At 42.5% G+C, this 17,534-nt stretch overlaps 1 protein-coding gene across 1 annotated transcript in view; it reads left to right on the top strand.

The window, feature by feature from the left end:
- The window catches only part of EGFLAM (EGF like, fibronectin type III and laminin G domains), a 180,537-nt gene that overhangs the window by 115,971 nt on the left and 47,032 nt on the right, over positions 1-17,534 (top strand). The window contains 5 exon segments of the mRNA XM_032594538.1: positions 12,015-12,130; positions 12,943-13,261; positions 13,907-14,007; positions 15,139-15,239; positions 17,160-17,304. Of these exon segments, the coding sequence (XP_032450429.1) occupies positions 12,015-12,130; positions 12,943-13,261; positions 13,907-14,007; positions 15,139-15,239; positions 17,160-17,304 (782 nt within the window).

Below are 17,534 nucleotides of genomic sequence, written 5' to 3'. Positions count from 1 at the left end.
AGAGTCATGTGTATTCAATTTCATCCATTTATTTGGATCTTTCTAAAGTCTTTAAGTGAGTTTTGTCACACTTACTCTCCAGTCTCTTATACTTGGAAAGCTGTTTGAAATTAGTTTAATCTGTGGATCTTTCTTTCTCTGTTTTTTTGTAGTCACAATTTTCTTTCCATGCACTTTTCCCATGTCCTTTTTTAAAAATTATTTTTTCAATGTTTTTATTTATTTTTGAGAGAAACAGAAAGAGCGTGAGCAGGGGAGGTACAGGGAGAGAGGAAGACTCAGAAGCCAGATGTGGGGCTTGAACTCAGACTGCAAGATCATGACTTGAGCCGAAGCAGGTCACTTAACGAACTGAGCCACCCAGGCACCCCTGCCATGTACTTTCTTTTTTTTTTTTTTTTTTTTAATTTTTTTTTTCAACGTTTATTTATTTTTGCGACAGAGAGAGACAGAGCATGAACGGGGGAGGGGCAGAGAGAGAGGGAGACACAGAAGCGGAAACAGGCTCCAGGCTCTGAGCCATCAGCCCAGAGCCTGACGCGGGGCTCGAACTCACGGACCTCGAGATCGTGACCTGGCTGAAGTCGGACGCTTAACCGACTGCGCCACCCAGGTGCCCCCTTGCCATGTACTTTCAAAAAGAATATGTATTCTCATATTTTGGTGTCTAGGGTTCTATATATGTCCACTTGATCAAGCTTTGTAATATCATTGTTCAAATCATCTATATTGTCAGCCTGATCAGTTACTGAGAGAGACACATTAAAATTTCCCACCATATCTCCCTGTATCTCAATCTCTTTCTCTCTATATATGTGAGGTTGTAATATTAGGTACATACAAGGTTAGGATCATCTTATATTCCTGGTGGTTCCTTTAATGGTGACTTAGCCACCATTTTTAACATTAATGATGCTGCTTCTTTTTTCCCTGAAAGTTTATGTTGCCTAATAATAATATAGTAATAATATAGATCCAGTAGCTTTTGCTAGTGCTTGAAACATCTATTACATCTTTTTTACTTTTGATCTCTCTGTGTCTTATGTTGTAGGTACTTTCTGGAAACAATATACAGCTTAACTTTTAAAAATCCAATCTGACAAGCTCTGTCCTTTAGATGGCAAGAATTTTTTTTTTACAGTTATTGTAATTGTTAACATGTTTTATTTATTTCCGCCGTTTTGTGTTCTTTACTCTGCTTTTCTCTCTCTGTTTTTTTGTTTTGTTTTATTTTGTTTTTTGGTGATGAGGGGTGGGGAATCTTTGTCTTGGCTTCCTTCCTGTTTTCTATAGGATTAACTATATTTGGGACACCTGGGTGGCTCAGTTGGTTAAGCTTCCAACTTCGGCTCAAGTCATGATCTCACAGTTCATGAGTTTGAGCCCTGCGTCCATCTCTGTACTGAGAGCTCAGAGCCTGGAGCCTGCTTCAGATTCTGTGTCTCCCTCTCTCTCTGCCCCTCCCCTGCTCATGTTCTGCCTTTCTTTCTCAAAAATAAACATTAAAAAATTAAAAAAAAAAGGATAGACTACATCTTCTTAGCCCCCTACCTTTCCCCTCTATTGGGATGAATTATGCATTCTTTTATTTACCATCCATAAATTGTTGACTTCCAAACTTTTATAGTCTCAGATTAATCAGTATCTATTACCCTCATAAACCTCAATTTTAACAGCCTCAATCTAAGTGAATTATTTCTTGTCTTGCATGTTCTCTTTCAGTATTTTTATTCTACCCAATAGCCACAGGTTAGGCTTTTTTTTTTTTAAGTAACACTTCTTTAGATTTATCCAAATGTTTACCAGTTTCTCTGCCCACTACTCTGCATCTTATTCTTTACTTCTTCTTCCTGAAGTATACTTTTCAGTAAATTCTTGAGGGTCTGTTAAGAGAGGGTGATAAACTTTCTCTATAACTTTGTGATTGAGTCTCTGTTCCACTGTCGTTGTTGAAAAACTATTTAATCCCGTATAAAACTTTGTGATGGTAATGATTTCTCCTAGCATCGTGTCTCAAATTGGAGAGGAGGAATGAGAAGCTATCGTCGTCTCTGGTTTAAACCAACTGGTGATCTCTAAAAGAGAACTGGACCACAGTTGATGTCCATATGTGAAGCCACTTCAAAGGGCACCACGGAGACAGTGGTGTTCCCACGCACACAGCATCAGTCATCCCGTGCTGTGGGGCAGGGTGTCTCCCTCCCCACTGCACTTCAAGCTGCACGTCCTCTGTCTTTCCCATCTCAGTCTCTGTTCAGCCTCCTGGGTCCCAAGTGCAGGCAGGGTATGAACCAAGCCCTGTTTTGTACTGGCCGATTGGAGATTACACCATTTACATCAGTTTTGTGTTTGTTACCCCCAGTCTCTCCGACAGGATCCATCTTTCACTCTCAGCTTTTCTGCGTCATTTTCATCAACACACATATGCCATACTCACAGAAAAGACTCCCTTGACCCCACAATTCTTCCCCTACCATCTCATTTCTCTGCTTTCCTTCAAGCTAGAGTTACTGTGTTGTCTATATTCAGTTACCTCCCCCCTCCCTTTTTTTGACCTCTATTCACTGTTCAGCCAACTCCAACCTGCCTTTACCCCCACTGCTCATGTGAAGAGGGCCAATGACCTCCATTTTTCCAAACGTAATGTCGTCCCATGAACATAGCACACACCATTCAGTTGAAAATAATTTTAAAAAATAATGAACATTTTTAATACATCTGACTAGATAAATCTCTAATAGAATTACAAAATTGAATAACGCAAATGCTTGATTATACTGCCAAATTGTCCCACAGAAAGAGAGAAAAGGAGAGAGAGAGAGAGAAGAAGAGGGAGATCTCACTTTTTAAGCCATATCCTCCTGACACTGTGGACAATAGTTTTCTGCCATCAATAATTGACAATTGCTACGCAAGTCCCAGTAAAAATGGCTGACTAGACATTTAGAGCATTGGCATTGACCAGATTAAAATTGCAGTCTTTCACAAAACATTTATTTTGCACTTGCCATGTGCAGAGCACACTCTAAGATTTGGCTCTTGCAGAGAACATTCAGTCATTCATCTGTTCTCTTAGCTAACAAATACATATTGAGTGCCTGCTGTATACATAACACTGAATTCTTAATGCCAGCCACCATTTCAGCTGTTCAGAAATGTTCTTGTTGCCCGGCTAAACGGTACGCTGCCCTTTCCTCCCCGAGTCCCCAGGTATGGCCATGGAATGTTGTCAGTGAATTATAATTCATCATTCTCTGAGGTTACAATGATTCCAAGTCTGAAATTTCTAGCACAGCATGATGAAAATATGGCCTTGGGTTTTCCTGCTGTGTTTGCAGCCACCTCTTACAGCCACCTCTTACGTTATGCTTTGCCGGTGCATCTCCTCCTTCAGTGGGTAGCAGAGAAGTAAGTGCCTAACACCTTGGTGGTTTCTGGCCGTTTGCTTAACTTTCCACGGCCCCATTATCCATAGAAAGGGAGGCTCTGAGGGAGAAAGATACAGTGGCTTGTTCTCTGTTGAATGGTTTATGTTCTTCAAAAGGCGACACCCCACAGGGGTTATGCACAGTTGGTGCGGCCCCTGTGTGTGTGTGTGCATAAAGATAAAGGAGTTTAAGAAGCTTTGAGGTGAGGGCTCTAATGGTCACTCCATGCCTGGGGTATCATCTTGAGCCCCAGTCAGATGAGAGATTCTTGAAGCATGAGCAGAAAAGAGCAAACACTTCTGCCTACGGCTGGTACTTAGAGCAGCTCTGTCCCAACACCCCACTCCTACCACTGTGGCAACATACCCTGGATTGGTTAGATCCATTCAAATTGGAAGAAAACATTCAGGCAGATTATTTGGGGAGAAGGAAGGAGCAAGGGAAACCATTCAGTGTCCTTGCAGACCCTCTGAGTCCTTATGCTGCCGAGGCTGACGTTGAGCAGGCTAATTTTATGCACAACCAGAAGTCTCTCCCAGTGACCTTCAGGTTCACAGGGGAGCTCTTGTGCCCCACCCCCTCAGCATGCACACAGTCGGTGGGTACATTTCCCAAGGAGAGGGTCTAACTGTGTCATTGGATCCCCATCCATTTCAGTTAGGAATGCACTGAAACTCCAGCATCACAACCACCTTCACTGCCAAAGACCATATGGTAGAAAGGGAAGTTCCAACAGACTTCCACTTGCACCTTACTGACCCAAACTACCGAGATGCAAAGGAGGCTCAGAAATCCAACATTTATTTAGCTCCTATAGTATCTACAGAGAAGAGGTAAGGGAGGAGGGATTAAGGTTGAAATATCCGCCTTGCCCTCTGATATGAAGCCCTCCTTTTGGTAGATTTTCACATGAGGCCCCCGGGGGTGGTCAGTCTGGATATGGTTGTTTAGGCTCAGACATAGGTCCTGGTTCCATCATTTTCAGCGAGGGTGGCAGGACTAAGTTCATAGAGCCCAAGCCAGAGTAACTTAATGCAGAAGAGCCGCTTGAAAGACCAACCCCAGAAGAGGTGCAGGATATGGATTCTTTTCGGGGAAAAGTCTGTGGAATGATTTCTTTAAGATCTCAGAATTATTGTTAGCTTTTAAACTCTTTATGTGGGGTCCTCTTGTCCCTAGACTTTTGCTATTTAAGAATCCAGATGAATGCTACTGTCATATATTTTTATTCTGCCTGCATTGTTTCAAAAGTTCACTCTTTTTATTTCTTACACATTTTGTGAATGTCTTCAATGTGCCAGGGAGTGAGTGAGGTTTTGGTGTCATAGTAGAAACCAATATGGACAGTATTGCCTTCTTCAAGGCACTTTCAATCTATTGGGAGAGTCACATTTATGAAATCATTCTACAAATAAATATGTAATTGTAAGTTAATAATGCTCTAAGAGAGGACAGAACCATGAGCGTATATAGGAAGGGAACCTGACTTTATCTAGGGTTCAGAGAAAACATCTCTAAGAAAGTGATTTTGAACAAATACAAGAATTTAAAAGGCAAAAGCTGGACAGTGAGAGATGAGATTTCCAAGCATAGGGAATAACATGTCTAAAGTCCCTGAGGCGGGAGATATGTCTCTGAAATGAAAGAAGAACCAATGTTCTTTCTGGGTGGAACAGGATGAGAAGGAATAAATTGCTGTGAGATGCAGCTTAGCTAGAGTAACAAGAAAGTCTCTGAAGCCACAAAGGCCACAGGTCTGGCCTGTCATTTTTCCATCCAACCAGCCGAATCTTAAATATTTGTACTGGAAGGGATGACCTAGTTTCTGTCCATGACACATTGCTTCACGGGGGACCCTTTTCCTCCAGTCCTTCTTGTTTTGGTGAGTGTTAGGGTTTTGAGGTTGCCCAGTTAACACCACTTTCCCCTTTGTCCATTTTCTGAACCAACAGAAATACGGCAGCAGAGTCAGCAGATAAAGAATCAAATTGCCATCCTTATTTCTGATAAAGGCCGGGCAGAGAACGTAGCTTCCTCTACAGTACAAAGTGGGTTTGTGGACTCCCCTCTGACTAGGGAAGAGCCCGCGTGAAGGAAAGCCTGCATTTGCAGCAAAGTCACACCTGCCCAGGTCACTGCTTTCCACTTTTCTAGGTTGAGAAAGAAGGTGGAGGGACCAAATTTGCCCCCAAGTCCTCCTCGCCTGCCCCAGGTTCTTTGATAGATTAGCTTCAGTCAGTTCAGAAATGTGTACCAAATGCTTCCATCCAGCCACCAGGCTACTGTCTCTACTTCTGTAGGGAGGAAAAGGGGTTGGACAAGAATCCAACAGTATTTTGGGGAACTCTCTTTGCATGATTACAACTTCAGGAGTGGGGAATAACTGTTCCTCTCTCATCCGTTGCCAAGAGCTATTAAGAGAAGGGACTGCAATAACCTGGTTCTTATTAATGAAGATGAATTTTGATAAATGATATCCTATCTTCTAGGAGCCTTATAATATTGAACAGAAAGCCACAATCCCCAAAGCATGTAACTTTTGTGCTGAACTAACTTCTTTTTTTCTTTTTCATCCACAATAAATAAAATTCCCCAGTTGTTTCTTTTTCAAACGCTGCTTGGAATAACAGGTGCCAGCAATATGTCTCAATCAAAAGTGTAAACTTAAGGGTCACAGAATGTTAGGGCTAGAAAGGATCCTTAGGTCATCAAATATAATCCCATTCCTTGCTTTATTAGAAAACATGAGACCCAGAGAGATTAGGTGTCTTGTCCAAGGTCACATAGTCATCTGTGTCCCTCTCCTAATTATCTGGGTTCCGTGACCAGGGGTATTTCCAACTACACCATGTTGATATATCAGAGAAACTCACTATCTGGAGAACATTTGTGATGCTTTTATACAAATAAACAGACAGGTTTTTATAAAATAAGTCATCCTTTAACTTATTAACAGTAATTTGTATTTTGTATATTAGTTTTTCCTCTAGTGGAATAACCCTTGAACTTGTTTTGCATTCAGTGAGTGGTTTGACTATTCTGGTTCTAAATAAATGCTTCCTTTTTAATGTTCTCTTTTCCTAATTAACAATGTGCCAAGTAGAAAGAGATAAGTTGTGCACTTTAATTACAATAACCCCAGGCCACTGAGAATTCTTATCACTATCTCGGACTGTGCATTCCGTGTTCACTTAGAAACGGCATTGGTAAAAACTTCATGTAAGCTGTGGATTTGGACTCTGAGGTGGTGAGGCCGTCCATGAACAAGAGTAGAGAGATTTATTCCAGCTTTCTTCTAGTCATGCTGTACTCTTTTCCTTAAAAGTGGGAAATTACTATTAGCCCGGGTTATTATGAGGGATAGGGAATTTGACAGGTTGTAAAGGATAGCAGAAAGCATCATCAGGAGCCCAGAATTCTAGATCAGCTCTGCCACCAATGCTCTGTCCCTCTGGGCAAGTCACATGGACTCTATGAGCCTCAGATTACTCTTCTGTAAAATGGGCTTGTGCTCGCTGATTTCTAAAGTCTTTCTTTAAAAGTCAAAATTTCTTTGACTCTGAGTCCTTGTAATTCCATATTCCTTTCCCTTTGTTTATCTCACATCCTTTGTTTCCCCAAACTGAGAAGTAGCCTCTGACTTCAAAAAGATATGTGATATCGTGTTGAAACAGACTAATTTTTATAAATACCAAAGGATTTTATCCAATGAATAATATATGCCTTATTTTACTCATTAGAAAGAACAGGGAATCTGAAATGATTTCCATTCTCATCAAGGTACCATTTCATAGCTGCTGCAATGCATCTGCGGTCCTTTTCTCTAAGGAGTTGCCTTCAAGACAGACTTCCTAGGTGGGCTAATGGGCAGGAGGAGACCTCAGCTACCTGCACCCATCCTCAGTTTCTCTGTGTTCTCCTGACTGAAGTATCTTATTAGATACTTAGCACCAAAAAGTCTGCATGAGAGGGTATAATGGATATTGAACTAGAGGTCATATGATCCAAGTATGGCCCCAGATCTTCTAATGAGATTCATGAACTTGATCTCAAGTCACTTTTCTTTGTGGCCTCAGTTTACATATTTATGAAATGGGAAGTTTGGACTGGATGGTGTCTAGGCTGTCTTTGAACTTTCAACTTTAGTCTGAGTTGGGACAAGGGACATTGATGAATTGAAAAGGGACAAGGATGGTGGTAGTTTGATGGGAATATGTTTGGATGAGGGGCAGAGTCTCACCCTGTAAGGATTCCCCTCCAGATATTCTCTCGCTTAAATAGGCATGGCCAGCTAGGCCAGGCCAGGACAGAGCCAGAATGTCAGGACAGAGCCATTGTGGGAGAGTCTTCTGTACCTAGAGGGAGCTTTGATGAGTATGTTAAGTGTTACTTAAATGGATGAATAAAAGGGATGTCAAGAAGTCTAAAATTATGGCTCCTGCCGTCAAGGGGTTCACAGCTGAGTTGGGAAACACAAGGGCAGCATTCCAGGGCCTGGAGTCCAGACAGTGGAAATAGCACCTCAAATATATGCTGATTTTATCAAGATATGGAAGTTTATTCCAAGCTCATATTTAGAAGCACACATCCATGGGTGGATAACCCTAATCAGGAGGAGCTGGAGGAACATCCTAGAGGTCTTGGTAGTTCCATCTTTTGTGGAATAACCATTTTTTCTCTGGAAAGAGTCTGATGTTCTCTTTTTAAAATATCACTTGATTTTAGCATTTTGATGATGTACATTCAGCTCTGTCTCCGCAGAATTCATGCAGTTGGAAGGATAGGTAAGCTATGTGTAGGATATAGGAGAGGAAGAAAAGATGGTAATGTGGGGAAAAACATAATGACCAGTCTTGGGGTGAGAAAACACAAGATATATTAAGGAGACAACTGGTAGACCAGTTTGGCCACTAGGACTTTTGAATAGGGGAAAAAAGGCTGAAAACACAATTTGGAATCAGATTATGAATAGTATGATGCAGTCAAAAGAGAGACCAAAGATAAATGCTAGCTCTGCCATTTATCATCTGCATGCCTTTGAGCAAGTTATTTAATCTTTTTGAGTTTCTATCTCCACACGGTAAAATGGAGGTAATAGTACTTCTACAGGACTTTTTGAGGATTAATAAAAACAATGCATGAAAAGTTCCTGGCACAGTAAAAATGGTCAATAAATGTTGATTTTCTAATTCCCAGGCTCTTTCCGCCTCCATAGTGGCTGCTTCTCTCACAGACAACTGGGAAAGCAGCAACCAGAAAGACCTGGCTTTGAGTCAGGCTCGGCCAGTTACAAAGTCTTTGATCTTAGTCAAATCATTTAACCTTTTTGAGCTTCAACTTACTTATCTACAAAGTGAAATGAGCCATAATTACTTTGCAAGATTATTATAAAGTTTAGAAATGTATTATGTTATGCACACAACCATACCTGTTATTTGGCGGGGAGAAAGTAGGTTTCAGGAAATCATGGTGATGGGGGAAAGAAGGAGGGAATACAGGGGGCACCTCGGTAGCTCAGTTGGCTACGTATCCGACTGTGGCTCAGGTCATGATCTCGTAGTCCTTGAGTTCAAGCCCCACATCAGGCTCTGTGCTGACAGCTCAGAGCCTGGAGCCTGCTTCGCACTCTCTCTCTCTCTCTCTCTCTCTTCTCTCCCTCAAAAATAAATACATGGTAAAAAAAAAAAAAAGGAGGGAAAACAAGGAGTTACTATTGAGATCCTTGAATTCTCAACCAAGAGCCTAGGATTTATCTTGTAAGTGGTGGTAGTCTTTGAAAGTTTTTATTTTTCAGATAGGGCATCATAAGACGAAGTGAAGAGTACCTTGACTTTGATGAACACAGTACACAAGAATGGCAAGAATGTGCACAGGGCAGAGAGAACACCTTGGGGGTAGAAAGGCCAGCTTCCTGGAAATAAGACCCAGCTCTCTTCACATATGTGCTATATAGTACTTTTACTGCCAAATGGAATATTTCCTCTTTAATCTGATGATTTTGAATATATGGAGAGATAGACATAGAAATGGAGAGTAAGAAAAGGACCCAGAAAAAGAGAGAGAGTCGAGGAGAGAGGTGGAAAGATACACAGATACAGAGAGACAAGAAAGAGGAAAGTGGTGTTCAAGATTCCTGGATTTTTGTGTGAAGACATCTGGCACACGGCTGTTCAGGCTGGATGCAGGTGGCTTAAGAGAACTTGCATCCAGGTATAAACCTGGAATCAACAGGCTTGAATTGTCCACTGACACGTGGGCTATTTTAAATAAAACTGTGGAGAATTGATGTGAGGGTAGTGAGAACACCACGTCCCCTGTGTCATCTCTCCTCCACCAAAATGGGCCCAAACACCTGAGAACGGCTCCTTCCCTGCTGTCTCCTGACCACCTGTTCACCACGTTTCTCTCGTCCTGGTCCAAAGGAGATTTCTGATCAGCAGTGTGCCTGACCAGAAGGCTTCCCACGCCCTCTTTCTGTCCTTTCTGTCACATCCTTCTGTTTTCAACCTGCTTGCTATTTTTTGCCTAAAGGAGGGTGAGTTTGCTTTTGTGACAAAGGTGTTTGGCTTACCTTATTCTGAAAGCAGAATGGCTTTAAGTTCAGTTTATGTTTGTCGTGTCTTCTTCCCCTCCTGCCCCCTCCCTTCCCTTCCCCTCCTTTCCCCTCCCCTCTCCTTCCCTTCTTTTCCCTTCCCTTCCTAACCAGGCATCCAAACACTGGACGCCTGATGGGCATTGGCAACCTACAAAAGTCAGTTTCTGTTGCCAGAGTTGTTTATGCTGTAAGGGCTGGGGCCCAGTGTGCCCTGATTAGAGAAGGCAGCTAGTACCTGTGCCTGTGAAAACCCATTGGGAGGAAATAGGGGTGCTATGGAGCAGCACTTTGAAAGACTCTCATACCCTGGGGGAGTGCCACCTGTGTGAGCCTAAGTCAGGACTGCTGCGGATCAGTAGATTTTGTGACAGTCTCCCAAAGGACAATGCCTTGTCTCCTAAGAGTTTTTCTCAGCCCACCTTCCAGGTCTGAAAGATCCCATTGTCCTGCTGAGATGGATGGAAATGGTGGCACCCACGATAACCTTGTAGGGGCCCTTTTTTCTGGGTGTAGCACTGTTTGCTCTAGTGCAATATCTCTTTCTTGTTTTAAAGAATTTGTGATGAAATAGTTCATACATCAAGTTCATATAAAAATAATATGAACATTCACAGGTACCTGGCATCTGTCTTAAGAAATAGACCATTACAGAGCACCCAAAGGCTTCGGTGCCTCACACCTCATTCACAGCCCTTTTCTAACTTCCCCCAGGTATTTTAGTCATTGTCTTACTTTTTGGGGGAGTTAAACCATATATATATATATATATATAAGATCAAACCATATATATATATATATATATATATATATATATATATAGATTTATTTATCTCTAAATAATATATTAAATTTTGTTTGTTGTTGAATTTTATATAAATGGCATCAAACTGAGTATGTTCTTTTGCAACTTGCATATTTTGCATGGAATAATGTTAGATTAAGCCATGTCAACACATTAAATGCTCATTTATTTCTCCTGCTATGTAGTATTCTATTCCATATATATATATATATTCCATATATATATATATTCCATATACATATATTCCATATATATATATTCCATATATATATATATTCCATATATATATATATTCCATATATATATATTCCATATATATATATATTCCATATATATATATTCCATATATATATATATTCCATATATATATATATTCCATATATATATATATTCCATATATATATATTCCATATATATATATTCCATATACATATATATTCCATATACATATATATTCCATATACATATATATTCCATATATATATATTCCATATACATATATATTCCATATACATATATATTCCATATATATATATTCCATATATATATTCCATATATATATATATTCCATATATATATTCCATATATATATATTCCATATATATATATATTCCATATATATATATTACTGTAATTCACTTATCCATTCTCTATTGACAGATATATGGGGTGCTACTTGTTGTTATAAATAGCAAATTTGAAATGCTTTTTACTGTTATAAATTGTGATGCTCTGAATGTGTTTTGCACATGTTGTGGTACACATGTGGGAGGGTTTCTCCAGATTTTGTAAGTTGGGGTGAGATTGCTGGGTCAAAAGGTACAACGTTTTCTACTTATTTCCAAGTATTTTTGCAAAATGGTTGCACACATGTAACATTGGTGTATGAGTCCCCGTTGATCCCATCCTTGGTAATATTCTTTTATTGCCCAGCGTTTACCTTTTTGCCAATCTTGTCAGTATAAAATGGCAGCTCTTTCTGGCATTAATTAGCATTTCCTTAATACTTATGAGATGAAACATTTTCTATTTGTTTAGTCGTTGATGCTTCCTCTTCCGTGTTGAATTCTTTGTGTGTTTCCAAGACATCGCGATGTATTTGGCAGAGTCCTGTCTGTGGCTGAATTAGGATAGAAAGGGGCAGAGGGAAGGCATATGTTGACAACAGTGTGCTCCTTTCTCTGTGAAGGCCCTGAGGAGGCAGGAAGTGGCCGCTATGGACCCCGCTATACAACCGACATGGGAGTCAGTGAGGATGATGACGGATTTGAAGACGACTTAGATTTGGATATTTCCTTCGAGGAGGTAACAAGAATCTCTGCTCTTAAAACCTGTGTCTTTTGGTTTTCCTGCTGAACAAGGCAAGTTAGCTGTTGGACCATGAACATTTTACTTAAAACTTACTTAAGTGGGCCCATTTGCTCTTTTTTTTTTTTTTTTTTAATTTTTTTTTTCAACGTTTATTTATTTTTGAGACAGAGAGAGACAGAGCATGAATGGGGGAGGGTCAGAGAGAGGGAGACACAGAATCGGAAACAGGCTCCAGGCTCTGAGCCATCAGCACAGAGCCCGACGCGGGGCTCGAACTCACGGACCGCGAGATCGTGACCTGGCTGAAGTCGGATGCTTAACCGACTGCGCCACCCAGGCGCCCCCCATTTGCTCTTAATACGTATTTATTTTCTCTATTAGGCTCCAGGTGCTTATAAATTAGTAGCAACTAGCACGCTAATGTTGTGTAGCCAGCCCCTGCCTGCTGACTGGCAAAAACATATTTAGATTTCCCACCACGTGAAAATGTACAAAGTCAGGTATTAGAAGGAAATGAACAATTCTTTGACAAAGTGAGGCATCTTCGTGATATTATAACAATAAAAATCATGTAATATCAGCTTTACCACTAGTTTTCTGTATAGCACAGGGCAAGGTACTTAAAATCCTTGAGCCTAAAGTTCTTATCCATAAACTGGGGTCAGTACTATCTGCCCCATCTACATCCTAGAGTTTTGAGAAATAACAAAAAGGGACTTTTCAAGTATTAGACACCAACCGTAAATGAGGCTGTCTAAACACTGTGTTGGTGTTAATCCTGAATCCTTTCTCTTCTCTGGCTCTAGGTTAAACCACTTCCTGCTATCAAAGGAGGACATAAGAAATTTTGGGGGGAATCCAAGATGGCACCCAGGTCAAACCCAAAGACCGCTTCTAGGCTTGTCCCCCCTACCCTAGCGTCTCTCCCAATGACTACAGTGGCTCCCCAGCCCACTCCAGCGGAGAGGAAAAGGAAGAATGGTGTGGCTGTAATGCCGAGGCTCTTTGACATGTCTTGTGATGAAACGCTCTGCTCAGCTGACAGCTTTTGTGTCAATGACTACACCTGGGGGGGCTCGCGGTGCCACTGCAACCTGGGCAGAGGTGGTGAGAGCTGCTCAGAAGGTAGGCCCTTGGTGGGGAAAAGAATGTGGTAGGGAGGTTGGTCCCATTGGGAGCCAGAGGGCAGTTTTGTGGTCCACACATGGTTTCTTCTAGCCCTTTTTCTAAGAGAAGCCCCTTTTTCCATGTACTCGTGATTAAATTAGCTACACAGGAAAAAGGTAAGGCAACTTCTGTTGCTTCTAGTTGAATAGCAGCCCTGTGTCTATGTGTGCCACACATGTAGTACTTTTGAAGCAATTAATCATCCTAAAGGCACCTTGGGGAGGTGGACTTTACTTTGATCACATCTCTACCGAAAACATGCAGCTGAAGCATGTTGCGTGAAGGTTAAGAAAGATAATAATTGAGCCAACTTACACTTACACAAACGTACAGCTGGAAAACAGGTGTCAGTGGTCTTAAAGCCATTGATTTCTTTTTAGGTAGCAATTTAACAATCTCCAGTTTCTCCCTAAGAATTTCAGAAGCTCTAAGTCCCCAAGAATGAGAATCATAAGTGTAAAAAGTAGAGACGATAATGAGCTAGGTTTAATAGATTATTAGGGGTTTTCACTTAATGATATCCGGGCAATGGCATATATTGATTTTTGCACTTGAAGAAGTGAGGAAATAACATTCTTTTATGTTATCTTTTTCTCTTTTTAGATATTGTTATACAGTATCCTCAGTTCTTTGGCCACTCCTTTGTAACCTTTGAACCTCTGAAGAACTCCTATCAGGCATTTCAAATTACTCTTGAATTTAGGGTAAGAAGGATTAGTTGTTTGATGAATGCCTATTGGATGGACAGCTTAACACATCATTGTGCCACATCAGACGGGGTCGGGTGGGGGTGCAGGAAGCAGGGAGGTAAGTAGAGAAGGTAAATATGACACAGGGCCTGTCCTGAAACCTGTTCACAGGGTAGTGAGAACATTGGGCACGTTCACACATTCAAGGGTGCCAGGGAGTGGAGGGTGGGTCCTGTATGCTACTGAACTATGGAAATGACTGGCCGACCAGTGAGAATGTGTAGGTCCCAGCTCTGTTGCTCATAATTGTGACTCCTCACAGGCCAGGATTTCAGAGGTATAATGCATTCCCCATTCCCAAATCCCTTTTAGAGGGAGCCCAAATGTCTGCCCTCAATGCTATGGCTGTAGCTGAACAAATAGGAAAGCTGCTATACAAAGCCCTCGCACATAGTGAGGGCCCAGTGGACGCTCTCTGATTTGAATCAACTGCACATCAGAATTCAATCAGCGACTTCAGCTTCAAGTTATTCTTTTGGGCATCTCAGACAACAAGGTTTGAGACCTGGAAACAAGCCTCCTTTGAGATCATGATCACAGTGTTGAGTGTGTTGAGTGTTGAGATCGTCCAAAAGATGATCTGTCTCAGGCTAGGGCAGCCAACATGGGTGAAAACCAAACTAGTCTGTCAGTGGGGCTGATTTTATCGTCCTGTTCTCCTGACAGAAGGAAAGAAGCAAATTTGCATGCTTCTCCACAGGGAGGGAAGTAAAAAGAATGAAAACAAAAACAAATAGAGTGCTCTTTGGGGAAGTAGAATTTGATGGACATGCAAACAGCCTCTCTGTGACCGTGGTCTCTGCACACATTTTCCCAAAGCTCTGCTGGTGGACCCACAAAGCCAAGTAAAGAGCAGGTCAAATGCGGAGTCACCTTTCTCTAACCTCACTGCCATTTGTCACACACTGTTTATATCGCTGCCGTTTTTTAAAGGGGAAAGAACTGAGAATTGGCAACTGGGAGTTAGTTGGAGTCCATGAGCTTGCCCCTTTGTAAATAGGACCACAGGGAGAATGCTCAGGTTTCATATTCATGAGTGTTTCCAGGTGGTGCTCATTGTTTGTGTGGCGTTTGTTTGTACAACAGGCGGAGGCAGAAGATGGTTTACTGCTCTATTGCGGGGAGAATGAACACGGGAGGGGTGACTTCATGTCTCTGGCCATCATCCGACGCTCACTCCAATTCAGGTAACTCTCACTAAAATCCCACAGATTTTTAAAATACCATCCTACATTATGTTTTTACATTTTTATAGAGTAAAAAATACATGGAACGGATTCCTGGAGATAAAGGTTACTAAATAGTGGCTTATCGGGACTGCAGGGTCACCCTTGGAACTTGAGTTTCAGAACCCTATAACCATCCATTCGTTCAACAGGAAATATTTCTTGAGCACCCACGGTGTACCAGGGACTGTTGTAGATCCTGCTAATGCAACAGTGAGCCTAAGTGATCTAGTCCCTTTGCTCCTACAGCCCTAGTGGATGTGATGGGAAGGAGGCTGAGATCTTCTCCCTGTCCCCTGTGGTAGGTCGGACTGACATTCCTGGGGAGCAGAGAGGAGCCTACAACCTCCTGAGGGCTCCCAGAGGCTCAGAGCCCATCCCTGTTTTTCCCTCTGGCTGTGGCAGGCTGTCTGGTGTTCCTCCTCTGCCCTGGTCATTTCTCTCCCAATATATCTTGGAAGCCATCTTTGGTTTGCGTGTGGTTTTCTGGGGGCAGAGTTTTGTGAAGGTGTGAGTGTTTTGGCCACCCTCAAGGGTACACAAGCACCTATCTGAGAATGACCGATGAGGATCAGCCTTGTCCTTCTCCATAGTGTACTGGTTAAGATCCTGATGACACTGCTCCTCTGCTCCCTGACTCCGAGCAAGTGACTGTACCTCTTTGAGCCTGCATTTCCTCCCAGGGCTCTTGTGAGGATTAGGTGAATTAATACATACAAGTGCTTAGAGCAGTGCCTGGCCCATAGCAAGCACTCAATAAGCATTAACCGTCATTGTCTTTTGATTATTTCAGCACAAAAATTATTTGGGTTAAGCTGAAGAAGACTGAAACATCCCACTTGGGGTAGACAGTGGTCCCCTATCCTCTGCTAAATGCTTTGATTCATGGGAGTTTGATGTTAGGGCCAGGATCTGGGGCAGTGGTTCTCACCCTTGAAGGATCTGATAGACTTCCAGTGGCATTGGCTGTGATTGGCTGCTGGCCGCTCTCCAACTGGGCAGCTGCTGTGGAGTCTGGTATCCCCCTCTAGATGAGCCTGCTCCGCAATGCCTCTCAACCCCATTTCAGTCCACTGAGGATCGTGGAGACAAAGGGAAGCCATGAGAAGGGACTGTAATTAGTGCACGTCCTGAGAAGGACAGTGCTGGTCATGTGTCCTTCCCTACTGGCCATCTCAGGATCTGTGGGGGAGTGGCATGGTGGCTGCCTGGAAGTTGACTGGAAAGGGTCAAAATCATGGGTGTAAGGCATAGTGACTGGTGGGTACCCTGGGCCATAGGGAAGCTGGGAGAAAAAACAAAGCAAAAACAAGAATAAAGCAATCGTCTGAGAATGTTCCCCCTCTGCCCACGCCTCCCCCCCTATGGAAACTGCACCTGCATTTGGGCACAGCTGAACACAGATGGCAGTGCTAGCCAGCTGGCCAAATTGAGTGTTTTTTGACATTTAAATAATATCGCTGGAGCCTGTCATTTGGGAGTTGGGGGAAGTCCCCAGAGAAATACCTGGAAGCAAAATGACTCAAGTTCTAATTCTCTGCTCTTGGGATCCACTTGAAGCATCTGGCAGTCACTGAGAAGGAGGGGGAGGATCTTAGTTGCCCATCGTTTTCGAAGCTGCAGAGAAAATCAGGTTGAAGGAGGCCCACAGTTGAAAGGTCTGCGGGCAGATTAAGATAAGTAGATTGAGGCCGGCCCAGAAAGCAGGTGTTTAGCTCTTTCCTGTAGAGATTTAAACAGTCCTTGATATTCATAAACGTAACTAAACAGATTGACTCTCAGAGAAGCCATTGCCCCAGAAGTGGTATCCGTGGGGCCTGAAAGCATAATGAGCTGGTTGATCCAAGAGCCTTTCTTTCTTTTTTTTTTTCTTCCCCACAGGTTTAATTGTGGAACCGGGGTTGGCATCATTATAAGTGAAACCAAAATCAAACTGGGGGGCTGGCACACGGTTACACTCTACAGAGATGGGCTGAACGGGCTGTTGCAGCTGAACAATGGCACCCCGGTGACTGGCCAGTCCCAGGTGAGTGTGAGCCTCCCAACCTGCCCACCCACCCAGCACCCACCACGCGCGTCCCAAGAGGTCCCTGCTGCCGAGCTCAGGCCACGCTGGCGGGATGCAAGCTCCGGATGGGCTGGTTTTCGTGGCAAACCTGTGCACCCCAGCTCTGAGATGCTCCTGTATCTCAGTGGCTCTTACCACTCTCGGTGGGCTTTCAGGGCACACATCCATCCCACATCTACTGAGGAGCA

The sequence above is a fragment of the Lynx canadensis genome, chromosome A1 (genome assembly GCF_007474595.2).
Source record: "Lynx canadensis isolate LIC74 chromosome A1, mLynCan4.pri.v2, whole genome shotgun sequence".
Taxonomy (NCBI): Eukaryota; Metazoa; Chordata; class Mammalia; order Carnivora; family Felidae; genus Lynx; species Lynx canadensis.
The sequence above is the reverse complement of the archived record's forward strand: the minus strand, read 5'-3'. Positions and strand labels throughout refer to the sequence as shown.